Source organism: Labrus bergylta, chromosome 24, assembly GCF_963930695.1.
Source record: "Labrus bergylta chromosome 24, fLabBer1.1, whole genome shotgun sequence".
In the NCBI taxonomy this organism is placed as follows: domain Eukaryota; kingdom Metazoa; phylum Chordata; class Actinopteri; order Labriformes; family Labridae; genus Labrus; species Labrus bergylta.
In genome coordinates, this window is record NC_089218.1 from 1,951,805 (window position 1) to 1,967,581 (window position 15,777).

At 44.7% G+C, this 15,777-nt stretch overlaps 1 protein-coding gene across 1 annotated transcript in view; it reads right to left on the reverse strand.

The window, feature by feature from the left end:
- pudp (pseudouridine 5'-phosphatase) overlaps positions 1-14,300 on the reverse strand; it is a 37,796-nt gene extending 23,496 nt beyond the window's left edge. Inside the window, exons 1-2 of the mRNA XM_065952167.1 lie at positions 14,246-14,300; positions 3,342-3,437 (exon numbers count right to left, since the gene is read on the reverse strand). Of these exons, the coding sequence (XP_065808239.1) occupies positions 3,342-3,414 (73 nt within the window). The 5' untranslated portion in view covers positions 3,415-3,437; positions 14,246-14,300. The remainder of the gene's footprint in view (positions 1-3,341; positions 3,438-14,245) is intronic.
- Between the last annotated feature and the right edge of the window lie 1,477 nt (positions 14,301-15,777).

Here is a 15,777-nt window from a genome sequence, read left to right on the forward strand (position 1 = left end):
ATCCAATCTCTCATTTTCTTCTAGAAACTTGTGGGCAGACCATCTTTAGCTGAAGCATCTTCATGCATAGAGAGGGGATTTAAAACATTTCTAGTGTTAGGGAACCCCGAGGCTTTTCATTTCAAAGGCTGCTCGGCTACACCTGGTGAGTGCATATGGAAGAAATAAAACTTCTTTTTAAATAATCTTTTCCTGCAGGGGTGTAGATAAAGACTTAGGTGAACATCTAAAAACAAGAGCAAGCAGGTAAACAAGACAAAAGGCTTAAACTGCAGTTCCTCCAGTGTCCACTAGAGTCTGTCTCCGGCAGTGATTCAGTCCCCAGAAAGAGATTCTTCCCCCCTTAAGGAAGTTCTTAAAACGCTCATTCTTACACATGAACTGAGAATCCCTCCTGAACATGCAGAAAGTATTCAGAGAGGTCACGACCTGAGTGTTCTTAAAACACGGCCATGATAAGAATTTGATTCCTCTTTAAGGGTAAGTGTGTGGCAGAAGTGAGAGCGATTAGATTCTTGAGGCAGCAACAGCAGCACAAACCTTGAAGCAGAAATGGAGGAATAAAGCCGCTCTAATGGCACTAACACAGAGCACACAGCTTTATTTATAGCTGACTGGCTGCAATCAGCGGCCTCCTCCAGGCCCGCAGAGCCTCTTACCTGAGCCACAGGCTGTTAGACGGCTCATCAACATGACTGACAGCTGCTGAGGCTGGAAGCCGACCAGCTGAGGGGGAGGAGGGAGGGACAAACAACACACCGCTGCCATGCAGAGAGCTGCACATTAACAGCTTCACTGACGGTTTGTTTCTCCTTCTTAGATCACCACAGAAAGCGTCACAGATTGACAAGAAGCCAAAGCGTTTAATTAAACAGGAAATGTTGCGCTTTTTTCATGCCGGGCTCCATTTCCTTTACAAACGTACATAACAAATAGGGACAAACGTTTTGGGATTCCTGCTGAAACAGGATGTTATGACTGTGACGACATTAAGTAGTCAAAGATCAGCGCATCCTGTCAAATCAGCATAAAGAGTCATGGTGACAAACGTTCATGCTCCAAGCACCAATAAGGTCTCCTGTGAAAGCTAACACTCTGAAGGTCATTACAACATTCAAACAGCAGCGGATATGATGCGACGCTTTGTCACAAACCGAACTCTGTTTGGATCTAAAAACCCTCTCCCTGCTTTCAGGATGTTTTTATTCATGGAGTCTGGTGGCATTACATTTTTCAGCCATTACAGCCTGCCCCCTCCTGCTAGCTGCACCTAATCGTTAATTGGACCCCAAAATGAGAAATACATATAGTCACTCTGAGCTCCATGTACAAACTCAGACAAAAGAAAGTGCATTAAATTGTCTGGCTTTAGCGGTGTAGAGACCGCAGCAGCATGTGAAATATATTTACATTGCAGGAGAATAACACTGAAAGGTCTCAGAGATCAAAACTTGATCACAGACGAATAAAAAAAGAGCGAGATAGAAATCGAATTCAGCCCACGCTGGAGGCTCTCACTTCTCTCACTCAGGTCTATTACAAAAACATCCCGAACACATCTTTCACCTGCGGTCTCGGTGGCTGCATCCCTCTGAAAATACATTTATGCTTCGATTTTTGCCTCGGGGGTAAAAATCTTGTCTGCTTCTCCTGATCTCAGATTCTGTGTGAACCTCGCAAAGACGCAGATACGAGGATGTTTTCTTCCGTCCCCATTTTTTTAAGGCACCTGATGGAATTTTTCATGAACTCTAAAGCTTTGAGAGAAGCAGAAATGGCTGAACTTTTAATGGCGATATGTGAGAGTGTAGAGATCTGCTGTTTGAGATTAATTCTTTAAATGCTCCCCTGGGTGAGACTTTAAAGCATCAATGAACTGAACTCAAAACCCCTCCTTTTAGATATTCCCACAGTTTCATCAACACTAAACCTCACTCTCTAACTAAATGCATATTCTGCTGCATGAGAACTCACAAAAATTCACATTTACAGATGCTCATTACTGTAAATTCTCAGGGCCATTTCACATGAAGACCCTGTGTACTCAGCACCCTTCTCCCACCCGGGTCGATGCCCCTGCAGGCTGCAGGAATAAACTGTCAGTATAAACATTTTACTAGTCCCTCTGCCATGACATTGACCATGACACAGTTACAGACTGTCGCCTGTGTGGGCTTCATGGGCTCTTTATGTGTCGACAGACCTTCCTTTAGGGACTCACTCGTGTTGCATAGAGTTCTGATGTTTCCTTACATCTGAAGCAGATGATCACAGTCTTAAAACACTAAATACCGTGTGCAGCCACATTTGCAGGATTGGGAGTCCTACAACGACTTCACCATCTGCTGTTATGTAGGGAGACAGATTTCCCCCGTGTATTAGCCGCCTCACTCTGGATGTTAAACACAGACTGACACCCAATATAACCATCTGTAAAACCTACAGTGTAAGCTTTGTATCACCGAAACTTCACCCTTTATTATCAGGAACATTTAGAACACTTTGAACCCTCCAATGAACTCCTTTAACTGAACTTTTTAAAGCCTTGATAAATCCAGAATTCATCAGAACATGATTGGAAGTTTGAAACCAGCAAACTGAAGGTCACTCCAAATCATCGCACCAAGGTTTCCCGCTGCATGATGGTTAAAAAAGAAAAATGGAAGCCAGATGTTTCTGTGAAATTGGCGTGGACTTTGAGGCACTGAGGGGAATCATCTCAGATTTGTTTTTTGTTTAGCTGAAAACATTTTATGATATCAAGTACTTTCATTCAGAAGTGTTTTCTTCTGGGACATAAATCGGAGTGTCATCTGCATAATGTTGATGCTGGATTTTGTTTTTCTCTGCAATATGAGCCAGCTGTGATTAAATATAAAAATATGTTTTTGGTGTTAAACAATGCAAGCTAAACCATGAAGTGTTTCCTACTTTGCTGTTTTAGTATCAACTTTTTTTTCCCAACAGACTGATTAGGATTATAAAATGATTGAACTGTGGACGTGTTTGTGTTTGAGGCTCTGAGCACCGCTGACATGTGTGCTCTGGTTTTAACAGTTTGATCATTTGCAGCAGTTATTTTCCTACAAATACAAACACACTGCATTACCTAAATGATAATGGATAAGAACATTCTATTCTGCAGAAACAGAAAATAAAGACGAGATGAAGTTTATTCCCTCATGAGGTCAGCAGCCGCTCTCATAATCTAACGTTATATTTCTATGTTCATCATGTGAGCTCTGATCGCTCATCAACACATCTGCTGAGCCTTTAGTATCCGCAGTGTATAATCAAAGCAGCAGCATTAATACTTTACATTTAATGACCTCACATTATACCTCGGTGTCCGGGGTCACATTCAACACGAGGCGGAACATCTTCACGCTCTGATGAGGGACGGGAGATCTGCATCGACCAGACTTCTTTCAGCAGCCCTGCAACACAAAATCAACATTTTCAAACATGTTTCCTGTAAAGTGCAATAACTGAAAGCATATTCTCTCATTGGGAAGATGGAGAACAAATAAATTCCAATGAAGACGATATAAAGTTCCCCTTTTACCCACCAAGAAGCAAACCTAAATTGCCTAGTGGTTGGTGTGTGCACAATGGGGGGAGGCTGTGTCTGCTCCTTTAGAAAGGCAGGATAATATTAGTTCACGTTCAGAGCCACGACCTGACCTCAAACCGTCCACCTCCTGTCACAACACATCCGCAGCTCCATTTAAAACCAGACCAGACAAGTCTCTCTGCTGGATCTGAGCAGAAACTTAAGTGCCCACAATCAGAAGATAATTATTATTTAAACTATATTAATATGAAATATCTTGGATTCAGTGTTTCTCAGAGCACAGACGACAATGGAGTAATTGTTTTGCCTCATATATTTAGCCTCCTCATAGCCAATGAAATGACACACTGCTGACAACACAATTAATCTCTCTGACAAAAGAAGCAGCGATGCACATCTGACTTTGTTATTTCTAATTACTGGTGTGTAAATATGTGAAGTGGTATTAGACGTCTGATCCATTTGTCTCTGTGGGAGGCCCGACGAGGCAGACGTGCATCAGGCCGACTTTACTGTTAATCACTCTGCAGATCCTCGTAAGCTGAGGGAATCAAAGACGACAAAACCAGCCCCTCATCATCATCACTAACACGCCTGCAGATAAACAGTATCCTTTTTCTGATCAGGAACAAACTGGCAAGCGGAGAATAGTCCGCCCAAAGTGCTCTCTTTGTCTGGCAACGTGTGAATAGATTGCTTTACATAACACTCTGTTATCGCTAAAACGCAATTCACACGCAGGAGAATGTAATTTGTGAATATCAACAAGTCTCCTCCGAGGCACAAAGTAAGAGAGCCAAGACGGAGCGGTGCCACCAAGCAACACTTTGTGGAGCTGATCCCCTGCCAACGAAGGAGCTGGCAAGCTCAGTATCCAAGGTGATTTTCTGGGATATGTGCACGTTTCTCTGCTTCACAACCACAATGACACCGAGCGTAGTCAGATAACTCCAGACGAACACCCAGAGTTTAAAGAATAAGTTCAACATTTGGCGTAATGGAGCGGCTCCAGGACGGCTGTCTTTATAGAAACATGGATTAAAGGAATAGTTCAGCATTTAGGGGGATGATGCTCAGCTGCTGTCTTTCTCAGAGGGAGACGTTACATCAATATAAATGTCACGTTTGTGAGTTTAACAGGAATTTAATTATCATTTTTAAACCTCTTTTTGGGGTCTAAATAACAATAATTTCTCCAGCAGGTTACCTTAACCAGCAGCAGTGAAACAGGTGTTCAATGGAGGCCTGAGTAGCAGCCAGTCGGCCTGCCGAGTATAATGGTGTTTTTTTTACCATCTTTGTGATGCAAGTGAAGCCAGGTTAGCAACAAGGGACGACAGTAATAGCCTGGACTCTCTTATTCCCCGAGCTATTAGGTTGGAAAAATGCCGCAGAGAGAGAGAGAGAGAGAGAGAGAGAGAGCTTACCATCACGCATAGTAACCAAACTCTCACTCCTCTTCCCCAGCATCTCATTCCCCAGTTCATAAAGCCTGCGCGCTCAGTATGTCCAAGGATTCCCCCACGGGGAGACTCACACAGCGAGGTCAGCTCCGTCTTTCCCCGGCTGAAACCCTCAGGGGGGATGAAGACGAGCGAGCGCCTGCATTGTTCTCGTCTTCGCCTTTATTTGGTTTTTTCAAACCAAATAAAGAGGCTCCCGAGTAGCCGTTGGGATGCTGGAGCGCCAGGTAGACTCCCTCTTAATCTTGACCCGAGTGCAGCAGATGTCTGTTAACCAATAAGTCCTGCTCAAGGTTTTCTACCAAGATTGTCTTGTTAACGTTGCCAAATCTTCGCTCGTTCTGGATTCATGTTGACTCTCTGTAACAAGAGTACGATCTAAGCCTGCTGTTTATGGAACGAGTCCCGAGCAGAGGAGCTGCTTGTCAAAAGCTAAGGCAGGAAATCGGCTTGGGGCTCCAGGACCGTGGGCCCCCACAAGGGCTGATAAACTTTGAACCACCGCAGTGGCTCAAAATGCACAAAGCTTGCAATGACAGTTGGAAACCTCCCTCAATGGGCCCCACTCAGTGGTCGAATATTAAATGACTGAATGTTGCTAGTCCAGCCCTGAATGTGGGGGAGAGACCCTTGAAAAATATAACTTCCCCTACGTTATGGTGTTTGTTTTTGGGTCAGCTGAAGAGAGAGACAGGAAACGCTGGGAGGAGAGAGTGAGGGAATGACATGCAACAAAGGTCAAAGGTCAGATACCAACCCTAAGATGACAGCCAATGTACAAAAGGCATGAAAAATAACCACTATAGACTATCTGGCACCCTAAAGTGTTGGATTATTTATAATATGAAGGAGAAGTCTGGTTGAGGAGCTCTGATTTGGTTCTCTACATAGCTTCCTCTCAGGCTGCCACATCTGTCCAGCTGTTCTCCTCCAACCCTCTGTGGTCATTTACATGTGAGCTCATCCCAGGTTCATCCCTCCGCTCATTCTTTCTCTTATTAATGGAAACAGCGTTGAAACATGGTCAGCGTTCTGATTTACGGCGGAGGATTCCTCTGAATAACACATTCCCCTCTCAGTCCCCGGTGGACCGCGTTGACTTTTTGAGGGCTTCCTCCGGCTGTAAACACAATGCACAGCTCTGCCTTGAGGCCTTGTTAGTCACAGCCAATTAGACACACATTATTTCCAGCTTTCCACAGGGTTCAATTTACACAAATGATTCCAGTTTGTCCGAAAACCTCAGCGGCTGTGCATATTTCTAACATTTACTCAGAATCCCTTTCACAGAAAAGAAGTGCTTTTTCTGTGAAAATCACGGGAGGGAGGAGGGGGGGGGGGGGGTGAGGAGGTTTTGCGGTTTGCGGCGGCGTGTCCCGCGCTGATATGAATATTTTATTGCGTCGCTCAGGGGTCAGCGTACGTCAGCCACGACAGGCACATAAATCACGAGGCGTATCAAACAGGAAGATGTTCCTGAGGTGCAGCAGACTGTTAATGCGGGGCAGCGGTGACCCTCTCTGCTGCCGGCACACAAACACACAACAGGAGCGCAGATAATGGGCCTCATTTATCAACACTTTTTGTGGCTTTATGTCGTGTGTGAAATAAACAAACTCCAACAGAAAACACGTCTCCAGCTGCGCGCTGTGGCGTCGGTTCAAAACCACGCAGAGCAGGTGAAGTCTAACGCAGCCTTAACAACCCTTTAATAAATCTCTTTTAGGAGAATTCTTGCTCAAGCCGGGTTTTTGTTTTTGTGACTGAACATTATTCCTATCAGTGGTGACTTTTCCCAGCATGTTAAACTAGTGTTTCTGTTTTTCTCATAAATTCAGATCTCTCTCAGTTTAACCACATGATTAATATCTAAAGCACACATTCACAGAAAGCTTTGACCTAAACGTAGCCGTTCAGTATAACACATTATTTAAAGTTTCTGTTTCCCCGGAGAACCTGCAGAAGAAAAAAAAACTCCACACTCAGCAAACTGTGTTCGGAAAAGGGCAGCAGATATATTTACTTTGGCTTCAAAACACATAGCTGCTTAAACCGTGGACGCTGAATCTCCTCGATAATTCAAGTCGCTAATGGCATTTATTGTTGGAATGCATCATCGCCCCCCCCCCCCCCCCCAAAAGATGGAAACAACGCCGACCTTTAAAAAGGTATTTGTGTCGGACACGAGTTTAAGAACTGTGGCTTTGCAAGCTTCCAATGTCTTCACGCTGCAGGAAGTCGAAGAACAAAAAAAGACACCTGACAGAGAAATACTTTTCAGGGTCGTGGGGGGGGGCGGGGCCTATCCCAGCTGTCATATGCCGAGAGGCGGGGTTACAGGTCGCCAGGTCAATCACATCCTCACACCTACAGGTTATAGAGTCTGTTGGGGCCCTAGGAGGCAAAAATTCATAAAGCCCTCCAACTAGCAGACCAGGGCAACGGGAGTGAGTTCTGTCAGATGGGGCCCACTTAGGGAGGTTTCCTACCGTCAATGCAAAATGTTCACATTTCCACACGCTGTAGTTGAATGCCTTGCCTGTTGAAAAGCAGCACCTCTGCCTACAGTCATTTTTTTGTCATCTCCAATGAATCTAACGAGCATGTCTTTGGACTGTGGGAGGAGCCTAAAGGGAACAGGGAGAACATTCCCGGTCCATCTGGGGATTCAAACCAGGAACCGACAGCGCTAACCACTGCACCACCCTGCACCCCGACATGTGGGGAAAAAAAATGATGCGATTATTTGATTTTGTTCCAGGACGAGAAGAGACGCGTTTAAACTCCAAATATCAATCCCACCACCTGAGTAATTAAACTTCCTGTGAGATGAAAACAGTCAACCTTTCGGGGTCTTATTGATTGACAGGCGATCATGCCGCTCCGCTCTGACCCTGATGTGATTATTGATCGTCTCGGCCGTCACAGAGAAAGAAGAGGTTTTGATTTTGATTGGAGCAGAATGTAACGGGACCTCACCTGTCATGAAACCTAATAATGACGGACAGGTGAACCCAGGATGATAAATGAGTGATTTATGAGATGTGATTACTGTGAGGTGTTCATTCTTCACTCACGCTTTAATGAGCAAAAGTAAGAAAAACAAACCTCGCTTTGAACTGCTTTTATCTTTCTGATTCATCACACAGTTTGAAGGGGTTTTTTGGACATCACAAATGTTTGTTTGCTTTTTATTTTAAAGGTAACTAAAGCCTTTAAGGGACAGGCTGTCACATCAGAGTCAGATATTGTCTATCGATGGCGTCCTCATAAAGTATTGGTCCCTTCCATGACCTTTAACGGTTACTAATTCTATCCTTTCATGAAGCCGCTGTTCTCGTCGCTTTCTGTGAGGATGCAGAGCTGCTCAGTAAATTCATTCACTTTGATTTGTTGTGGAGGGATCGATGAGTGTATTCTGTGTTATTACTGCACACAGACGCCCCGTTTATAAATTCAGACTTCTTCCCGCACGACGGCGAGCCGGGGAGGATCATCGTTCACAGCCCACACTGTCACATCCACACATGATACAGTCATTTGTAATTCTCCTCCAGTTTATCCTCTGATTACTAACCATGACACTTCCACAGTGGGGGGGGGGGCAGCCCTAAAGCAATCAACACACACACGCGCGCGCATGTACACACTCAGAGAGCTATTTACATTGTGATGATAAGCTCGTTAACTCTCTGCGGCTGATCGCTATCGCCCTCAGCTGCAATTCCCCCGCCAGCCATTTGTCCTGGGTGAGATATCAGCAATCACCATTTTAAATGAGGGAAGGTGATATGAAATGCTAATTCAGCGGCTAAGATCAATACAGCACGCCCAGGGGAATAAAGCAAAGCCGGGTAACAGGTACAGGCCGCTGCTGCCCTTGAGCCCTCCGTGAGAGACGTGACATTTATCTAGAAAACTCAGAAACAAGCAGAACTTTCACTAAGCTGAGTTTCAGTTAGTGACCAGCGTTAAGATTGTGTTTACACAGAGCTCAACGACGTCAGGCTGTCGTCATACAACCTGAAAGATGGAGGGAATAAATCAATAAATGCAGGACTCTAACAGAGAACATCAGTGTATAGAGTCACAATATCTTCCCCGTGGTATGATTCATTTCCTAATGTTAACTAACTCCTTTTTGTGCTTTTATAAGCACAGACTGCTTCATACGAGAATGTTTTATAAGCAAAGAAAACAGCAGCTCAGGAGTCCCTTCAAACAGAAGCCAAACATGACCTTTAAAAATGACAAATCACCTCTCAGAGAGAAGAAAACAGACCTCACAGCTGATGTTAGAGAGGTACTTAAATCAGACTTTTAAAGGGTACTGAAAACTACTTAAAGACCTTAAATCAGACTTTTGAAGGGTACTTAAAACTACTTAAAAGACCTTAAATCAGACTTTTAAAGGGTACTGAAAACTACTTAAAGACCTTAAATCAGACTTTTGAAGGGTACTTAAAACTACTTAAAAGACCTTAAATCAGACTTTTAAAGGGTCCTTAAAACTACTTAAAAGACCTTAAATCAGACTTTTAAAGGGTACTTAAAACTACTTAAAAGACCTTAAATCCGACTTTTAAAGGGTACTTAAAACTACTTAAAAGACCTTAAATCCGACTTTTAAAGGGTACTTAAAACTACTTAAAGACCTTAAATCAGACTTTTAAAGGGTACTTAAAACTACTTAAAAGACCTTAAATCAGACTTTTAAAGGGTACTGAAAACTACTGAAAGACCTTAAATCAGACTTTTAAAGGGTACTTAAAACTACTTAAAAGACCTTAAATCCGACTTTTAAAGGGTACTTAAAACTACTTAAAGACCTTAAAACATTCTTTTAAAGGGTACTTAAAACTACTTAAAAGACCTTAAATCCGACTTTTAAAGGGTACTGAAAACTACTTAAAAGACCTTAAATCCGACTTTTAAAGGGTACTTAAAACTACTTAAAAGACCTTAAATCCGACTTTTAAAGGGTACTGAAAACTACTTAAAAGACCTTAAATCCGACTTTTAAAGGGTACTGAAAACTACTTAAAAGACCTTAAATCCGACTTTTAAAGGTCACTTAAAACTACTTAAAAGACCTTAAATCAGACTTTTGAAGGGTGCTTAAAAGATGCCTTGTTACATACACGTAGGGTACCTAAAAACAGAAGAATAGGGCAACTTGAAACATAAATACTCATGTGTCCAGACGGAGGAATGCAGACCTAAAGGAAATGTTTCCAAGGAGGACAGGAAAACAGAGACTGAGGGTGTCACACTAGCGACCTGGGCCCAGATCAGAGAATGTTTGACCTCAAAGTCTGGTTCATTTTATCAGTATGAACACAAACGTACCATTTCATGCAGAGGCTGAAATCCCAGAAGCAGATAAATAAGGTTGTGTAAAGTGAGTTTATAGGTTTCACAGACTGACGACATGAAAGGTGAACACGAGGACAATATGGCAGCTTTAAAGGATTTCTGTTGAAAGACGGGAGGGTTTATTTAGAGACATTACTGTAAACCCTAAAGCTGCAAACATTTAGTGTGAGGCTGTGCTGTTCTCTTCATCAGGCTCTAGCAGGGTGAGGAGTTTCAATGTGTCGTATATAAAGGTATAAACACAAAGTTGATGGAGGTGGTGAGTCATAAAGTAAACTCACTCCGCCCTGCTTTAACGCCGGGACTGAAGTCCTCCGAGGGGCTGTGAGCTCTGCAGACTGAAGTGTTTGTGAAGTGTCTTCCTCTCACTGATGATAATGATAATTACAGCGCTCATTTGGAGGCATCTTCATTTTCAATTAGCAGGTTGATTACAGGAAGAGAGTGGATGTGAAGGAGTTCACTATTTTGATCTTTTTAAGTTACTAAGTGCACGACTGTGAGACTGGAAATTACATCAGATTTAATATTCATGAGTGAGGTTCAGAATAAGTTTGAGAACGGTGAGTGTAGCAGAACAAGCTGAACAACCTGCCGCTGTTCTCAGACACACTCAGGTTTTTATTCTGAGTCACACAAATCAAATCAATTGGGACATTTGGAGTAAACAGGAGCTTTACTTGCACGCTGTTTCTGGGCTCATCACCAGGCGACGTTGGAAGATGTGTCTGCAAGTCTAAAATGTGATGTAAGAGACTTTTTTAATCAAAGATGCAGCCATTGTCACCTCTAGTTTGTCAATTTGCGCCTCATAATGTTGTTGTTTTTGGGGGAAAACAGCAAATGCTAGGTTGTGAAAGCCAGTCTGCATGTGGCTGGTAGTATAAAGTGGAGCTCAGACTTGTTGGACGGTCTGTTAGTTCAAGAAAGGCTCCAACAGAACAAACACGGCCCAGATGTGACACCTAGCAGCTCCCACCTGTCACTCAAAGAGGCCACGCCCCCTAATTCTACATCCCTTTAAGCATGCAGCATGCAGGATCAATGCACAGGTATCTATCTTTCTATAACTCAGATCTAATGGATGCATCATCATCAGAGGGAATGTGCACATTGCCTGCATTCTGGAAAACACGTCTTTGAATTTATCTCACATTTAAAAAAATAAAGCTTCTCACTTCGGTGACTTAATGACACTTGAACTATCCCCATGGCAACTACATCAATCTGTTTGCAAAAGACAGTTTGATAAAAAGGTGAATTAACCTTCGAGCTCAGATGTTTTAGTCAGAAATGTGCAGAGGAGGGCATCATTTAGTGATGATCTCCAAACACTAACTGAAATATCTAAAAGGACGATTGTAAAATAATTTGAGAACGGTGGCTGGAGATAATAAAAAACTGAGTGTTTCTCCGTGCACGTCAGCAGGGTCTGAGTCTGCTGCAGGATTAAAGACGTATGAAGAAGTCACAGATTTGAAAAGCAAAGGCAGAACATCCTCTGCGGTGGGAGGGGTCTGCGGGCGAGCGCGGCCTCGTCACGTCTCATCTGCAGCTCTTACCATTAACTTTTAATCCTGAGTGGTGTGAAGACTCATGGCGCTGTAATATTGCATGTTCCGCGCTCTGCTTCTCCTGTGATCTGCTCATAAAAATGCATAATTTGTACTGTCACTGTGGGAGAACTAGAGGACAATATTAATGTATTCTGCAGAAATTGGAATGCATGAAGTGCTGGGAGCGTTGCCCACTGGAGCGAGGATCACGCGCTCTGTGATTACAGTGCTTATCCCTCCAGGAATAATTCAGCACAATACAAGCTTTCTGCGACGCGTTTACTTCTGATAAATCTGATTTTCAACGAGCCGCTCGCTCCTCCATACACGATCCATCAACGCCCGGAAAAACTGAGGCGGTCCAGAGGGAGCGGAGCTTTCACAACAGTCCTCTCAGTAAATAAGAGACGATTGAAATCCGGCTCAGAGATGTATTATGATCGACTGGAATCGAAGCGTGTCATTCTGAAAGGAAAGGAGCGTTCTGAAGACGTTGTGTCATGATGCTCACCTGAACGTCAGAGATCAACTGAATCACTGAGATTCACACCTTTCCCCTCTTCGTCTCCTCCTTTTGCTATTTTCCAGAACATTAACCAGAGTTTGATAAATATCCTTCACTCCCACCCAGAGGACTCAAACACACAACAAAAGATGGAAATTATTTAAATTCAGCAACAAGGACGAGTTTTGAGACGCTTCCCAGTCCCCCCGCTCTCATTGGCTGTTGCAGGTGTTCAACAGTCAGTGCTGCAGGTTTGTGCAGCATCAACATTCAGCCTATTTTAAGTTTCAGTGACATTTTAAATTGCGCACCAAATACAAAAAACATTTCCACTTGTCTCGCATAATTTCACTTGTTCAAACTTCGGTTTCCAATTTTCTTTATCTCACGTTGACATTTTGAAGCGGAGTGTCTTCTGCCTGCCTTCAGTTAAATGTGTTCATAAAGAGTTCTGATGACGTTAATCTAACTCCCGCTCAATCCAGCATGAACTCTTTCTAAACTGTGTGGTCAGACTCCATTTGTTCCACAAGCAGGGGAAGCAATTTATTGAGTACATTTACACGAAGAAGACGATCAACAGTAAAAAAAAGAATAATGTGTTGAAAGGAGGAAGGAGGCTGCAGGAGGGAGCCGAGCAAACACAGCTGCACCAGAGAGTTTATGATGATGTCATTTTTATAAAGCTAACAATACCTCCTTACCTCCTCTGTCCTCCTCTGTCTCCTCACCTCCTCTGTCCTCCTCATCTCCTCTGTCTCCTTACCTCCTCTGTCCTCCTCTGTCTCCTCACCTCCTCTGTCCTCCTCATCTCCTCTGTCTCCTCACCTACTCTGTCCTCCTCATCTCCTCTGTCTCCTCACCTCCTAACCTCCTCTTTTTCTCACCTCCTCATCTCCTCTGTCTCCTAACCTCCTCTGTCTCCTCACCTCCTCTGTCCTCCTCTGTCTCCTCCCCTCCTCTGTCCTCCTCTGTCTCCTCCCCTCCTCTGTCCTCCTAACCTCCTCTTTTTCCTCACCTCCTCTGTCCTCTGCACCTCCTCTGCCTCCTAACCTCCTCTGTCCTCCTCCCCTCCTCTGTCTCCTCACCTCCATCTCCTCCACCTCCTCACCTCCTCTGTCTCCTCTGTCATCCTCACCTCCTCTGTCCTCCTCAATCTCCTCACCTACTCTGTCCTCCTCACCTCCACTGTCATCCTCACCTCCTCTGTCCTCCTCTGTCTCCTCACCTCCTCTGTCCTCCTTACCTCCTCTGTCATCCTCACCCCCTCGGTCCTCCTTTGTCTCCTCACCTCCTCTGTCCTCCTTACCTCCTCTGTCATCCTCACCCCCTCGGTCCTCCTTTGTCTCCTCACCTCCTCTGTCCTCCTAACCTCCTCTTTCTCCTCTGTCCTCCTCACCTCCTCACCACCTCTGTCCTCCTCACTTCCTCTGTCCTCCTCACCTCCTCTGTCCTCCTCACCTCCTCACCTCCTCACCTCCTCAGTCCTTCTCACCTCCTCACCACCTCTGTCCTCCTCACCTCCTCTGTCCTCCTCACCACCTCTGTCCTCCTCACCACCTCTGTCCTCCTCACCTCCTCTGTCCTCCTCACCTCCTCTGTCCTCCTCACCTCCTCTGTCCTCCTCACCTCCTCACCTCCTCACCTCCTCAGTCCTTCTCACCTCCTCACCACCTCTGTCCTCCTCACCACCTCTGTCCTCCTCACCACCTCTGTCCTCCTCACCTCCTCTGTCCTCCTCACCTCCTCTGTCCTCCTCTGTCCTCCTCACCTCCTCATCTCCTCTGTCCTCCTGAAATCATTCCTCCTCCTCCTCCTCCTGCAGCGTCTTCAAGGACCTCCTTTTCTTGTGAGCGCAGCTTGAAGAGATAAAAGAACATCCAGCATGTTTACACTCAAGTGACTGAAGGAGTGAGGAGTTCTTCATTTACAGATCGAAGGCTATGGCATTGAAAAGTCCACAAGTGGCGGTTGTTATAGTTACGGATAAAAAGGTCACAGTTATGACAGATTGACATTTCAACATCCAGATACAGAAAAGCTTTTTGAGCCTGCAGGTGGCAGTATACACTCCAATGTAGGTGTCGGCAATAGACGCAAAACACTTTTTTCTCGACGTGCCAGAGCGAGGTCCCTGCCCTTTACCCCCCCTAACTTTAACCACATTGGATGGATAAACTGTCGTTGAGACTCATAGACCTCCACATGTAGAAGCAGAGAGCGGCAGATGAAGGTTTGGAGTTTCTTCATGAACATGCAGACGTTAATTAAAGGCTGCAGGTCTCCTCCTCGTCTAAAGGTCTGACCTCCTGCTCCCTGCACTCACATTATTTATAATCCTGGCGCTCATGCACCACCTTACTACTGTTGTCTCTGCGGTTTGCTGCAGCCATGTGGGAGGGAAGCTGAAATCAATACTTTCTTCTCTCCCATGAGTCCTCCATGACTGACTCGTCTCTCTATCTCTCCCCGTGGCTGTCCGGGCGTTCAATCTGTCTTCCACTTTAAGTGCGAGTGCTCTTTCGCGCTCCTGGCCCCTGGAAGTGCTGAATGTCACGACCCTTTATTACCCCGGGCCGGGCAGATCTCTGGGCTCCTTCTGCTCCTGCTAACTTTTAAGTGACACAGGCGAGGTGTGGGCTGTCCGTGCAGAGTGGAGGTAATTCTGCAATGTGCTGCATCGACCTTAACTTTAAACTGGCCCACTTAAACCTGACACCGGGGTTCTCGTTTCATTCGAGCGGCCCGGGTCTTTTTGGAGAACGCCTCTCACCCTCGGCTGAACCAATTTGAGTGATGGAGCGCTGCAGATGGAATGACCTGTCTCCAGCGCGGTGATTTCTAGCACGGCGCTTGGAATTAGCTGCTGCTGCTTCAGGATGTTGAGCACGGAGCGGACTGTTCCAGGGCGGCATGAACGATGTGAACACCAGAGGTAAGAGCTCCCTCAACAGTTCAGCAATGACCTGCCATACACAACCGCCACCATTCATAATTACCCGTGAAATAAATCTTTCTGAGGTGGGTTTTGGACTTATTATTAAAAAGCTGAGGCCTGGACAACTTCACACTTCCAGCTTTTTTCTTTTTGCACATTTTTGACTTTGCATCGTTTCTGTATTTGCAGCTTGTTTGTCAGATTTATTTGACTGGGGTCGACTGAATTGGGGCCTGACTTCTTGAAAAGCATTAACTAACCCTTTCTTTGTAAGACTATATGATACCTTCTTTTTTTACAGACGCACAGTCCAAAATCACAATTTAAAATACTAACCAGATGAAAAGGGCGACACTGAAATGCAA